At 40.5% G+C, this 14,840-nt stretch overlaps 1 protein-coding gene across 7 annotated transcripts in view; it reads right to left on the bottom strand.

Moving 5' to 3' along the window:
• Dis3l2 (DIS3-like 3'-5' exoribonuclease 2) overlaps nt 1-14,840 on the bottom strand; it is a 382,468-nt gene that overhangs the window by 198,313 nt on the left and 169,315 nt on the right. For all 7 annotated transcript variants that reach the window (XM_039083980.2, XM_063267518.1, NM_001109007.2 and 4 more), the window contains one exon: nt 1,576-1,749. In XM_039083980.2, the coding sequence (XP_038939908.1) occupies nt 1,576-1,749 (174 nt within the window). The remainder of the gene's footprint in view (nt 1-1,575; nt 1,750-14,840) is intronic.

Here is a 14,840-nt window from a genome sequence, read left to right as displayed (position 1 = left end):
TTTAAAACTGAATAAGCACTAAATTAGACTTCAAAAATAATGATTATCATTTGAATTTAATCATTTCTCATTAATTTTTCACTTTTGCCTGGTTCTAGTCTTTTTCCTACTTTTTAAATCCCTTGACAATTTCCTGAATGATACAATATTATCTTCATCGTACCCAGCCTCAAAGACTGTGTTTTTCAGACAGGATTTTATTGTGCAGCCCAGCCTGATCTAGAACTCTTTGTGGAATAGCATGAATCTCCTGCCTCACTCTCCCAAATGCTGGGATTAAAAATCTGTGCCACCATATTTGACTTCATTAAAGTTTTTTATATAATCCTAGATTCAGTAAAAGATCTCAGTAAGCCTCTCAGTTGTACATGAGGCAACCAAGTTTCCAAAAGGTTCAGGTTCAAGGTCCCAGAGGAGATAAAACCCTATGTGTAATGCGGTAACATCCAGGAGCCACTTGTGGCAAAAGAGTTGGAATACAACATGTGTTTCCATCAGCCACACTGACAAGTAGGAAGGGACTATTATCTCCATTGTCTTTACACATTCTCAGCAAGAAAAGCAAAACCAGACGGTAAGTTTCTGAAAGATACAATGCATGCGAGGACAGAAAAACACCCTCAGATGTGCTGGAGTACTAGACACTTGGAGCTGAAGGCACCGTAAGTTCAGCTACAGAGCAAGCAAGTGTGGTGGAAAGACTCTGACACGGGATAACCTTAGCAAAAACCTTCCACAGCCTCCGTGGTGGGGTGTATGAAAACTTTCTTGGTTCTAAGTATCTCCATGTGGCATCCAGAATGAATGCCAGTACTGAAACCAAATTCTGAAGAGAAATATCAGAAAAGAACTAACATCCCACAATGAAGAAACATCTTCAAAGAAGATGTTGTTATAAAAATACCACAAAAGTACTTTCCAATAAATTCCAGACCTAAAAGTAAAGCTTTAAAATGAGACTCCAAGCACAAGGTCCTGAGTCCTCTGCTATGTGCCTAGAGAGGCCCATTTAGAAGAAGCAGTTCTAAACAGGTAACACGGCCTGTATGTGATGAGACCGGGGTCCAGCAAGGAGAAGAGACTAGGTAAGGCCACCTGCAACCTTTTGAAATTAGAATGGTTTAGAACCACTCTAGAACAAATGTTTGCAAAGGGACAAAGGGTCAATATTTTAAGGCCACACGAATGTTGCAATAACTCAGAAGGTGTCATGAGGAATGGTTGAGCAATATATAAGCAAAGAATACATAGTTGTACTCTGCTGCAGCCTGACTGAACACAGAATTATGAATCTCATAGCACTTACGAAGATTAATAACTATTCATAGCTATTAATTACTGCTGACATTTTTCAAATCATTAAAATCTCAAATCCATCTTCAGTTGATGAGCTCAAGCCGTGGGCTGGATTTAGTTGTTAATCCATAACTTGCTGACCTCTGGCACAGAAACACCAGACTTTCAACTGAATCCAAACAGCAGATAAAAGAAGGAAACATCTTAGCCTAACCCCTAGAAATATCAGGGGAGAAGACAGAGCAGAAACAGTTGTTTCTAGGTATTTCCCATGTTTACCTTAGGTCTCTTCTCTTGCCCACCTCCTCAGGTGGAATTGTCCATGGCAGGCTTTGAGGGAGACATTCGAGAACTTCTGAAGAGAAATCAGAGAAGTCCACACCATATTCTGTCAGGATCCCTTCTGTTTCAGGTTCAATTTCACCAGCTTGCCCAAGACTCTTAGCCAGTTGCCTGTGGACAGAGCACACAGTGGACAATTAATTGTATTAGTAAACAAATAATATGTAGGCCTCTGTCTCTTTTCTAAAATAAGTTCTTATGAAAATCCTCACGAAGTTTATGACTACAGTGTGATTGTACCTTCCAGAGATATTCTGACCAGGGGAAGAGAGGCAAAAGTCCAAATTTCTTGGAGTTCCTGCAATTTTACTCTTGGAGAAGTCAGCATTGGTCCTCACATGCCCTCATTTTTGACAATCTGATTAGATATCCAGGGTGCCCTCAAACTGGGAATTCTCCCGCCTCAGCCTCCCAAGTACTAGGATTATAAGCAGATGCCATCATGCCTAGCTTCAAAGTTGATATTGTGAAATGTCTATATGGAGGCTTTTGGAAAACTCCTTTAGAAAAGTTTGACCAACTTAGCCTGCTGTTAAATTATGACAATTAGATGAAAGAAGGAAGCAGCAGCCTTTAGCCCAGCCCATAGAAACATTAGGGGAGAAGACAGAGCTCAAATATGAGCTTCTCTCTCAGAAGCCATGAAAAAGCAGCTCCGCAGTCCACGTACACCTGCTTACCAGCCCACCCTCTCACAACACTGTACAGTACCCACAGTCAACACTCCAGCCCTTGGGAACTATGAGCCCAATTAAATCCCTGTTTTCTTTTATAAGTTGCCTTGGTCATGGTGGCTTATTATAGCAATAAAAACTCTGAGACAAAGGGAACAATAGAATCTAGGTAAGTAACAGGAAAGAAAAAATAAACAATAACTAGTAGACAGAGAAGAAACAAACCATAAAGAAAGAGTAAAACAGATAACATCCTAGTTAAACTCAACAAGGAAGACGGGAAGGCAAAGACACAAATTCTAGTTGTCAGAGTAAGAGTAGGTATACTGTTAACATCCTACAGCATAAAAAGCATAAGGGAGGACTGAAGTCGGGGACCCCTGTGGTTGAATTAGGGAAAGGCTGGAAGAAGCTGAGGAGGAGGGTGACCCTAGGAAGATCAGCAGTCTCAACTAACCCGAACCCCTGATACCTCACAGACACTGAGCCACCAACCAGGCAGCATACACTAGCTGGTATGAGGCCCCCTGACACATATATAGCAGAGGACGGCCTAGTCTAGCTTCAGTGAGAGAAGATGTGCCTAACCCTAGAGAAACTTCAGATCCCAGAGAGGGGGAAGGTCTGGTGAGGGATGGGGTGGGGGAGAGCATCCTCTTGGAGACAGCAGGAAGGAAGAATGAGGAACTATGGGAAAGCCGACCAGGAAAGGGTTAACCAATAGAGTGTAAAAAAATAAAATAAAACAAAAAGCATAAGAGGGTGGGTGACTAGTGATTTGTATCCAATAAACTGAACATCTTGGATGTAACAGGTAAATTCCTTGAAAGATACAAACCACTCAGGATTCTTAACGAATAAATCAATATCTGACTATACCTATATTTATTAAGGAAATTGAACTGACATATTAAATTTTCTCACAAAGAAAACTCAAACTCCAGGTTTTCCTGATAGCTTCTACCAAATACATAAAACAGAATTCAGCTGTTATATTTTAAAATTATCATAAACAATTAATTAAAATTTATTCCTACATAAGAAAATCAATCACTATAATTCACCCTAGTAATAATCACAGAACATATACAATCATCTCAGTAAAGTAAGAAATAGAGTTTGACATAATTTTCACATTCATTTACAATAAAAGCATATGATCAATGGAAGAAGCATCTCTGATATGATTAAAAATGCTAGAACTGGGCCTGAGGAGATGGCTTGGCCAGTAGAATGCTTGCAGGGTAGAAATAAGGTCCTCATTTTGGAATCTAATACCTATGTTTAAAGGAAAGGAAGGAAAGAAGGAGGGAGGGAGGGAAGAAGGAAAGGAAGGAAAAGCCAGCTGTGGGTATGTATGTGCCCCTGTAAGCCACACTGGGAGGTTGAAGCAGGAGGCTCCTGGAGCTTGCTGGCCAGCTAGCCTTGTCAATCTGTTGAGCTCCAGGTTCAGTGAGAGGCCACCTTAAAAATACAGTGGATAGCAACAGAAAACACCAATGTCAGGCTTCCACATGCATACACATATGTGCACATACATGAACATGTACATGTACATATACATACCCTCTCCTATCCTAGAGCTGATACTAAATTTAACAGTTAAAGTCTAAATGCTTTCTTAGAGATGAGGGGAAAAAATAACTGTTCATTAACACTATTCAACATTGTTTCTGGGGGCCTAGTGCAGGCTATAAAGCAAAAGGTAAGCAAGGCATAAAATTAAAATGGGAGAGCTCACACTGCAAATAGTGGGATAAACTGAGTACAATTCCCATGACAGAAATGACCAGTCTCCTACTGCATGCTTCCTGTCAGATCTCTCTGTGTGTATGAAAACAGAATTCAGCATATTATATTTAAACTCTCAACCCAAGACTCCTAGTTCAGAGACAGGGCCCAAAAGACAAGAGAAGCTCTCCGTACTCGCGTGTGGTGGTAAAAGCGCTCTTCGCTGTTGCAGAGGAGGCAGCAGGGTTTGTGTCAATGGTGTCTTGCAAGAGGAGAGGTGGGATCTACTAGCACTGTGGCCAAATAATCTTTACATAAAACAAGGTCTAGGCTTCTTGGCTCTGCAGCACTCAGAGGGTCAAGCCTTCACTGTTTCTGCAATCCCTTCAGTACTCTTCCAATAAATTCCTTTTCCTAAACACAGTTCCATTCTTTTGATTGTAAGCAAGAACCCAGACAGTTAAGGACATGGGTCCCAATAATTTTCAAAATGCTAAGGAATCTTTTAAATGACTAACATTGACTTGTGCTCACCAGAATGAACTTCCCGCTAAAGACTTGAGGTTGCTATTATCACTGCCCTTGAAGTGTAAGGACATAAAAATCCAACACTGGGGTAGAGGAAGGCAACTTAGAATAATGTTGCTCGGGTTAAAAAGAACTTTATTCTAGCGATGAAAGGTAATAATTAGTCACTAAAAATTAGCTAGGATTGTGAAAACTAATGGCATCTGAGGTTTTCCCTAGTCGTGTGGCCTATTTACTATTCAGTCTCCTGAGGGTCTGTTTCCATGCTCTTCTCCTAGCACCAAGGTCCTTTTTTATGTCTATTGGTGTTTTGACTGCGTAAGTGTCTATGCCCTGCTTATGAGCCCAGTACCTACAAAGATCAGAAGAGGACTTTGGAGCCCCTGGAACTACAGCTGCCAATGGTTCTGAGCAGCCATGTGGATGCCAAGACCCAAACCTGAGTCCTCTGTAAGAGCAGCTAGTATTCTTACAGCTGAGCCAAGTCTCCAACCCTCTAATAAAAATGTCTTTAACTGTTTGAGTTCTAGATCACAAGCACAAAAACAAATTTTGGTTGGAAAAGGTTTTATATAAAGATATAGAAGGACTCACAAAAAAAACAAAAAAACAAAAAAACAAGAAAACAAGCTTGGAGAATAAGAGAATGGATAGACAAAGAGTGATAAGCCCAATCTCTGGATTCTTGATTCCAGGGTAAAAATAGACTAAAAAGACTTCCACTGACGAGGGTACTGAATTTCTTACAGGGGCTGGGGGAGACCCTTCAAAGCTGATAAGTCCCTTAGTAAACTTTTGGGGCACCACAGACACAGACATGGATGTATGGAGGAAGATGAAAGACGAGCTCATTGTCCTCGCTGCAGAGCTCCCACTGGCCCTCTACACTCTCAACTCGGAGTCAGCAGATGACGGTAGTATCCCACCCATCCCTTTGAACACGTGGTCTGTGAAAAGGCAGCATGGCCAAAACTTTCTAATGTATCTGCAGTCCGCTTTGGATGAGGAAAAAGGACCTAATAGGAGGGAGCTACAAATTTAACCATATGGATAGGGACCTGAAAGGCATGGTAATGAGGGTATCTAGACAAGAGATAAGTGAATAAAATAAGTTTGTTGAAATGAGCCTGGCAGTGTTTATACTGTGTGGTGGTTAGTCTTTGCTGTCACTTTGACTGAATTTAGAATCATCAATGAAATATACCCTATAGGTTTGTCTCAGTATGTTTCCAAAAATGTTAAACTAAGGGGGAAAGACTACTTGCCCTGGATGTGGGTGGCACCATCCATGAACTGGGGTCCTAGACCTAATGTAAAGGAGAATGAGCTGAGCACCACCACCCATCTCTGCTTCCTGACAGCAGATGCAATATGGCCAGCTGCTTCAAACTCTGTTACCATGACGAACTGCTTCCCCTTGAACGATGAGCCAAGAGGAACCTTCCTTCCTTAAGCTGTGTCTTGTAAAGTATTAGGTCATAGTGATGAGAAAGAAAACTAATACATATTGCATCTCAGTCAAACAACTCAACGTGAAAGCTGCAAGGGTCTCCCTGAGAACCAATCATGCCTGTGCTTCCTCATAGGCTTTAAAAACACTGAGGACAGCAGCAAGAAATGAACGCCACAATAATAACTTCTCATTAGTGTTGTCTTGGCTCCCATCCTCATAGGACACCAGTGTGCCAACAGCCAGCCATAGCCAACTGTGACAGAGAATGAAGTCAGAGAATGATAATAGTTGATTATGTCTAATGAGGTCTTCATGACAACGTGACCTCTTTCCATTAATCTGGAAACTCTAAGTCTGGGTTTGTGGCTGCCATTTTCATTTGCTCTACCTACCATACCTGTATAAATACCACAACATTGAGAATACTTATAAGGTATTATATGACCAGATATTATCTCATGCAACACTATCTTTTTGAAAGAAACAAATCTTAAGAATTCACTGACTTGATGGAGATAATCAGGAGATAGCCCTTGCCAGACTGCAATGTTAGCCTGCCAGAGACAGTGATGCCCTAGCATTCTAGAAATGAGATCTGAGAACCTAGGAAGCAAGGCAAGAGTGTCAGGCTGTTTTGTGTCACAATGGAGATCTACTTGTAGCTGGGAATGCAGTTTGGTGGTAGAACATTTGTGAACATGCACAAGGTCTTGAGTTTGGTACCTAGAACTGGGGGGGGGGGGGGCAGGGGGACATATAACAAAACCTTAATTATAAAAAATGCAATTCTTGTCCTCATGATACTTATTACTTTTATTTTGGCTTCTTTCAAGTCATAAAAACATGCATGATTTAGATAGTTATGTAAAATCTAGGAACCACAAATAATATGGTACTTGTCTCTGGAGATTGGCTTACTATTACCTCCAGTGTGATGCTCTTTTATGACCATTATAGGGATACAATAATTCCTTCTATTCTGAAATGGAGAGCACAAGATCCCTGACTGACATAAACAGGCATCGAGTCCACTACTGACTTCTTTATTTACAATTCAAGGCAACTGAGATCCCTCCCAAGTAAAATGGTTGGAAGAATGTAAAGAGGTTGCATACATAGGAGGCTGAGGCAGAAAACTCTGCACCCGACCCCCACACTCCCTTTTGAGATAGGATGTTACTCTGCAGCCCAGGGTGGCCTCAAACTCAAGACAGTATTTAAATGACACCAAACAACTATTTATTGATCAGATCACTAAATAATTCCTGGGAGAAGTACAAATAATGAGGCATAGTGAAGTTTGAGAGAATTATGCCTACAGAAAAGGAAATATGTTCTTGTATGTGTGGGTCTTTTGGTAGAAGTGCAGGTATAGCAGATATAGACCACAATAAATATCCTGGTCTCATCCTGTGGTGCTCTTCTCCAAGATACTTATGGCCATAAATGATAATCCTACACCTAATATGGAAAAGTGCAAGAACCTGGACAAAGACGTTTGCTAAGATTCAGCTTTGGAAGATTATTACAATAGTTCCCTGTCTACGGTTTAATTTTCCAAAGACTTAGTTGGCCAGTCACCCATGGTTAGGAATTACTAGATGGAAAACAATCTAGAAATAATTCATAAATTTAAGTCACATGCTATTCTGGGTAACAGATCTCCTGCCATCCTGCTAGGTCTTACATAGAGCATGCATTATTCTTTTCCTCAGCTATTTACTGGGCACATTCAACCAATTCATTAGTCACTTGTAGCCATCTTGGTTACCAGACCAAGTTCTAAGGCAGCGTAGGGCTTGAGGTCAGGCACTTATTTTACTTAATGTCTACATGGTGTAAGAGCAGTGGTTCTGGCAACGTTACTACCGTACACTGTCATAATTATTCCATTTGATCAGTTACTGTTGTTAATCTCTGCTGTATCTAACTTTGGATAAGTTAAACCTTACTGTAAGTTCATACTCATAGACAAACCCGGTTCGTGTAGGGTTCAGTGCTGCCTGTGGTTTTAGACCTCTATCAGAAGGCTGGAGTGCATCCTCTGCAAACAACTGACTATTATATAAATGTTATAGAACATTTAAATATAAAGTGTGTTCAGTTAAAAAACCATACTGACTGTAAGCAAGGAAGGATTAAAGGAAAGCACAGAAGAGCTAACATCCTTTAAGAAAATAGCCTCAAAATGACAGTCATGACCCAAAAGTGGACTCAAGGGTACAACTGGTGAGCCTATGAACTCTGGGAGTCCAGCACTTGGAACAACAGCCCAAGTGCATAACTCTCAAAGGCTTTCAGCTTGGGGACTTCATAAATAAGTAGAAAAGAACATTAGCCCTTCCAGAGAAACAAAGATCCTGCTAGCAGCTGCTACAGGCAAAGTGACACTACTTACAAACACCAAGGGTCAAGGAGCTAAAACGTCACTAAGTGAGGGCCATGGGGAGAGAGGTGGAAAAAGGGAAGGCAATGAAACAGAAGCACAAATATCTCAGAAGAACTCAGAGGGCACTTGTGAATGGGAGATTGTGATGGGTAACCTTGCTGTCCTCTTGGAGGGACTTAGAATCACCATGGGAGGGAATCTCTAAGCCTGTCTGGGAGGGCCTGTTTAGAGTAGGTTAACTCATGTGCGCAGCACCAGGACAGGCTGGAGAAGGAAGCATAATTAATAACCTTAGTACAATTTTAATTCACTGAGTAAAAGGGAAAAGGGAGATGAGCGCAAGCACTCATGACTCTCTGCTTCCTGGCTGTGGGTGTAGTATTATCTGCCACCTCTTGCTCACTCTGATGCACGGGACCCTTAAACTGGGAGCCAGAATTAACCTGCTTTTGTTGGGTTTTTCTTTTGTTTTGTTGTCTTGTCACAAAAGTGAGGCAAGTAACTACTATACAGATCAGATCAGATCAGATCAGATCAGATCAGATCAAAGGGATCTAACGCTGACAAAGTTGAAGGTAGGTTCTAGATAGGAGGACTAGAAACCATTTTTAAATATAAGAAATAAGAGGAAATTGAGATTTGTCTGACAAGATAGATCACATCTCAGGAAGAACTAACAGGGGAAAACACCAGAGAAACATATTCTAGGAAGCTCATTCGATTTCAGAGTTAAAGTTTTCCAAATGCAAGATCTCAAGAGAACAAAGCTGTCATAAACACCTAAGGAGAACCTATCAGGTGAAAAGAGTGGCCCACTAAGAGATGGAGACCATCCTCCACAGGACTGAGCAGCCTTGGTTACTGGACCATATATATGTAGCAAAGACAGTGCGAAGGGGAAGGATGTAACAGTCAGCAAGTATGATGATGGACCCAACCCCACAAACTGTCACCTAAGCCACATCAGTCACTGGGGCGTTACTAAAATTAAAGAGAAAAACATTTCTTTTTCCCATCTTATGCTTTCTGTCCTGGCAATAAAACTCACCAGGTTATAGACTGGGGCCAAAAAATCTTAATTTTTTCATGAAATTACAAGATGGCTTATAATGACAAAGTCATATTTTAGTTATGCCTTCCAAATGAAATCAACACCTCCAAGTTCCTATTAGCAGTAATTAACATTTATTTTACTAAGTTTGAAAGAACATTTCTCAAGTGCCTCATTTAAATGAATTTATTATGGGTTTCCACTGGAGATATATTTGATAGCTGCACAGACTGAAGAGCTTGCAGAAGATAAAAATCTAATGGGTCAGCATGGTGGAAGAGCTGTGCTGTTGAGAAGGGGCCTTAGATGCCCCAGAAACGCTCCCTTCTATCTAAGAACTAAGATCTGATCTTCCTGAAACAGTAGAATCCCTAAGCTTTACCAAGGAACTGACTGGTAGACTGTGTACTTATCTTGCCGAAGTGTTTGTTTTGACATTTTAGTTTCAGTGTAAATTTCAGAACCATAAAAATAACTTTCGTGTAGATGTATGCTGTTCAGATGGTACTGCTTTCTGTGTACTTTCCTGGAACTGCAGTTTCAGGTGTCTGTGAGCTCATGGATGCCAGAAGGGAGTGTAACCCCCTGGAACTGAAGCTGATTGTGAGTTTCCCCAGTGTGGGTGCTGGGAACTGAAGCTGGGCCTTCTCTCCAGCCCACCATGAAAACTTTCTGCAAATCTAAGACCGTTTTGGTTTTAAATTCAGTTTATCAAAAAAAAATTCCCAGTACTAAAAAGAGTAGACTTTAGATTTGCAATAATAGCAAACGCAGGGGTAGGTCCTGCCCAATCAGAAAGATGAAATGACTGAGAATATACATTCTATTTTATTTTATTGTTCATTTTGTTTTTTAACCTTTAACTTAAAATTAATTTAGTATCATTTGAACCTGTTTTCCCTTTAAGCTTCATTTGTCTACTGCTATCTGGTTACTGTGCTTCCATGAACCTAACGTCCGCACTCCTTCTATTGCTTCTCAGACCTCTGCTCAGCCCTCCTCCTCCCTTATCACTTTAACTCCCTTTTCCTATTCCTTCTTCACTTCACTACTTAAATATTGGTAACTTGAGCCCTAGGAAAGCTACAGTCAATGTTTCCCCCAACCAGTAAGCCTGTGCTGCTGCCTCTGAGCTTTATAGGAGACATAAGGACACTGTACACATAAGGACAGTGTACAGTTACTTTTCCAACATAAGCTAACAAACGCTATAAATCATCTAAATGGAATTAAAGATGAAAGTTACATAAATATCTTATCTGTCTTTGCCAATCCCAATGCAGAAAACGTCTTTTGACAAAATAAACAATGCCATCATGAAAAAAGTCCTAGAGAGAATGAGACTAAAGGAAACATACCTCATCATAAGAAAAGCTATATATGACAAACACATACCAACATCATGCTAAATGAAAAAAACCCTTGGAGCAATCCTACATAATCAGGAACAAGACAGGACTGCCCACTGTCCTCCTCCTCCTTTTCAGTAGTGTTTGAACCACTCTAAAGCAGTAAGACAAGAGAAGGAAATTTAAAACATACACACAGGAAAAGAATGAAGCTATCTTAGTTTGCAGATGATATGATATTGTACCTAAGTGATCCCCAAATTTCTACCAATGTTGATTTTACAAACTGTACAAAATTCTACCAATGTTGATCCAGAAATAATCAAAACCAACTGATAATAATCAGTATCCTCTCTGTACACTAATAACAAACTGAGAACCAAATCCTGAAAACAGTCTCATTCACAATAGCCTCAATAAAATCACATAACCATAACATAGGAATAAGCTTGACCAAGGGCATGAACGATGTCTACAATGTAGTTTTTAAATCTCTGATGAAAAGACTTGTGGAAGACACTAGAAGATGAAAAGACAACCCTCCCCAATATTCATGGATTGGTACAATTAATATTGTGAAAATAGCCATTCTTTAAAAAACAAGCGACTTACAGAGTCAATGTGATCACTATCAGTTATAGTTCCTATAACGTTATTCACAGAAATATGGGGAAATATGCACTAAAATTCATATGGAATCACAAAAGCAGCCCCAATAGAGTAATAATGATAGCATGGTATCGGCACAAATACAGACACAAGACCCTAACACGAGGTGATATTACAGTCATCTCAGAGTTGACAGAAGCCAAAAATACAAACAAGAGAAAGATGGCATTTCTAACAAAGCAGGTTGAGGAAACTGGATGTCCACAGGAATAAATTAAGACCCTTATCGATTATCTATCTATCTATCTATCTATCTATCTATCTATCTATCTATCTATCTATTGATCTATCCATCCATCCATCTACCCACCCATCTATCCATCCATCCATCCATCTATCTATCTATCTATCTATCTATCTATCTATCTATCTATCTATCTACCACACTGCATAAAAATCAACTCTAAACGGATCAAAGACTTCAGTGTGAAACCTGAAATGCTTGAAACTGTCAGGAGGAAACAGAGGCAGCACACTACAAGGTACAGGTGTGGGAAAGGACTTCCTGAACATTACTCCACTCACTTGGGAATTAAGGCCAACAACTAACAAATGAGACCTCCCCAATAAAACCAAAAAGCTTCTGTACAGCAAAGGAAAGAAACGAGTGGAAACTAAACCTACAGAGTGGGGGAGACATGTGCCAATTATATTTATGATAGAGAATTAGTATCTATGATATATACATAGAATTCAAAAAACCAAAGGGTCAAGAAAACAAAAGACCAAATTAAAAATGGACCATGGAACTGAATGAAGTTCTTAAAGAAGAAATGAAAATGGCTAAGAAATATGCTGCTGAGGATATGGGCAAAAGAATACCCCTGTTGGCACCACTGTAAACTGGTGCAGCCACCACAGAGTCAGTGTGAAGAAATCTCAGAAAGCAAAGAAGATCTAGCCTACGAGCCAACTCTAACATCAGACAAACCCAAAGACAGAGCAGTCTACAGATTCGATGACAAACACTCTACAAAAGCCTCAAGTACTAGAAGACTGCCACGAACGCTCATAGTCACTGTGTCATTAAACCAAACTGCATGGGATAGAAGCAGTCAAGAACCAGAGAAGGGTATTAATGGTCAGAGAAGGCAACTGTGTGGAGTTGGTTCTCTCCTTTCACCTTTACATGGAGTCTGAGGGACTGAATTCAGATCACCAGGTCTATGAGTGCCATATCACCAGCCCCCAAATAATAAATATTTCTATGATAATCTTATTAATTAAATAATACCTTATTAAATATATAGCCAACCCTAATAAAGACTTATTGGGGTGAGATTTTAGAAAAATTTCATTGTCAATAGTATAGTCAATAAGTAATTTCATATATTTAAAAAATAAAAGTGAAACTATATCTGAATTTTGATGTTGCAATTATAGTTGTAAGGAAGGAGCATTTCCTCAGTAGTGAATTTACAATGATGAATACTGCATCCTAACATACAAGTAACAGAGGCCGTGTAGTCAAGCCTCTTCCTGTTGGAGGGGGAACTATGAGGGCATAAATACTCTCTATGAAAAGCATCAGATTGACTGCCCCAAGTGATAAGGAAATGACAAAGTTATTAAGGAAAGGGACCAGCTACAGACAAAAGAGGCTGTAACAGAGACAGTCCCTCAAATCAGCCTGTTTACATAAAGGAAAGTATGTTTGAGTTTTGTATTTATATCAGTAAGACACCCGCAATATTAGTGTCGTTGGTCATTTGTCTTCTTTTCTCTATTAAATATTCTTTGAATGCCAGCCTTAGAGCTAGTCTATACCCAAGTTATACACTCTATCATCATTTTATCATCACTACCCTTAAATAAATACTGCCCTACCTAATGACCCAGGTCCCATGTTGTAAATTCCATGCTTTCACAGACTCAAGAAACCCCAAGTGGAAAACAAACCCAGGCTGATCCTGGGCCCAGAACACCAGTTAACTATACAAAGTCCGACTGCCCCCAAGGCAAACACAACAATGTCTATGGCTGTGTAGTCTTCATACTGTTTTCCATAATCCGGAGTAGAAGGTAAGTTACCTCCTCTTCTAGATCAGGTCTGTCACACAGCAAAAGGCAGTATTAAGGAATGAGTATCTTAGGGGAAATGTTTCAACAGTAAAAACACACAGGAGTGGGTGGAAACTAAGTTTGTTATTGATTTCGATTTTGTTTTTTGTTTTAATTTGGGGGAAGAGGGTGGGTGGGTATTTGTTTGTTGAGATAGAAGCTCATGCAGGCCAGGCTGACCTCCAACTCAATATGTAGTTGATAAGGCCTTGAATTTCTTATCCTCTCCTCTGTCCCTGGCACTAGAAATACCAAAATTTAGCAATACCAAATGATTTTAGGGAAGGTCTTGAAGCAAAGGTGTGAATCAATATTGTCACAAAGGGAGCAGCTAGAGGCCGAATGCAGGCTCAGTGTGTGGGAAGACTGGCACTGCCCGAAGCCCACAGCAGTGCACTGTAAGCAGGAGCACTAGGACCTGCAGTAGAGGTGCTGACTTTGGCAGAATGTTTTCATGGAGATTTTTTTTTCCGTTATTGAGAAACTTAAGACTTGGGTTCAAAACAAATTTCTCAGAAGAAAAAAAATCAAAATGCACAATAGAGGGTTTTGTTTTGTTTTTTTAAGTTACCTTGTCTGGGCTACAGTAGAACCCAAAGTTCTTACAGCTGAAAACTTCCAGGTGCTACATAATTGACCTTCTGCTGCTAAATGACCTATTAAATTTGCAGCATGTGGTTCTTGGTGCTGAGGTCTACAGACAAACTAGCAAGCCTTCAGACCTGGAGCTGAGTTCCACAAGGATTGCCTTGGTTTCTGACCCTTATTTTTCTGTGTCTAAGAGGAAGCAGCACCACCACCGCCTAACTCCAGGCACCTTCTTCCTTGGCATGATGAGCCTGCAGAACTAGCCTCATCTACCTTGGAACACAGAGACTGGGGAGCTGGGGGCTCTACCATGGGCAGCAGCTCAGCACTGTCATCCAGCAGAACTCCCGTAATCTTTTCAGCCAGAATAAGATGTTGTTTGGATAGTGGGAACGCACACTGTCCCAGCTACAGTTTCTATTCCTGGAGGTGAGGGTACGTCCATGCTGGCAGCTGGTAGGGCTCCTACTCCTGTACACAGACTACAGGCTGTGTTGGTGATGAGGCTCTCTGAGAAAGCAACCACTAAGACGCCTGTATCAGCACTATTTTCCTGCAGTCCCTTGACTTTGGCAATTTGTTTTGTTTTGTTTTGTTTTGTTTCCAAAGCTGATCTTCTGATCTTTTCAGGCCACCAGGTGGAGCCAACAGTCAGACAAAAAAGAGACCCCTCCTCAGCCTGATTTGCTCCCCACCACCACCACCACCA

The sequence above is a fragment of the Rattus norvegicus genome, chromosome 9 (genome assembly GCF_036323735.1).
Source record: "Rattus norvegicus strain BN/NHsdMcwi chromosome 9, GRCr8, whole genome shotgun sequence".
In the NCBI taxonomy this organism is placed as follows: domain Eukaryota; kingdom Metazoa; phylum Chordata; class Mammalia; order Rodentia; family Muridae; genus Rattus; species Rattus norvegicus.
The sequence above is the reverse complement of the archived record's forward strand: the minus strand, read 5'-3'. Positions and strand labels throughout refer to the sequence as shown.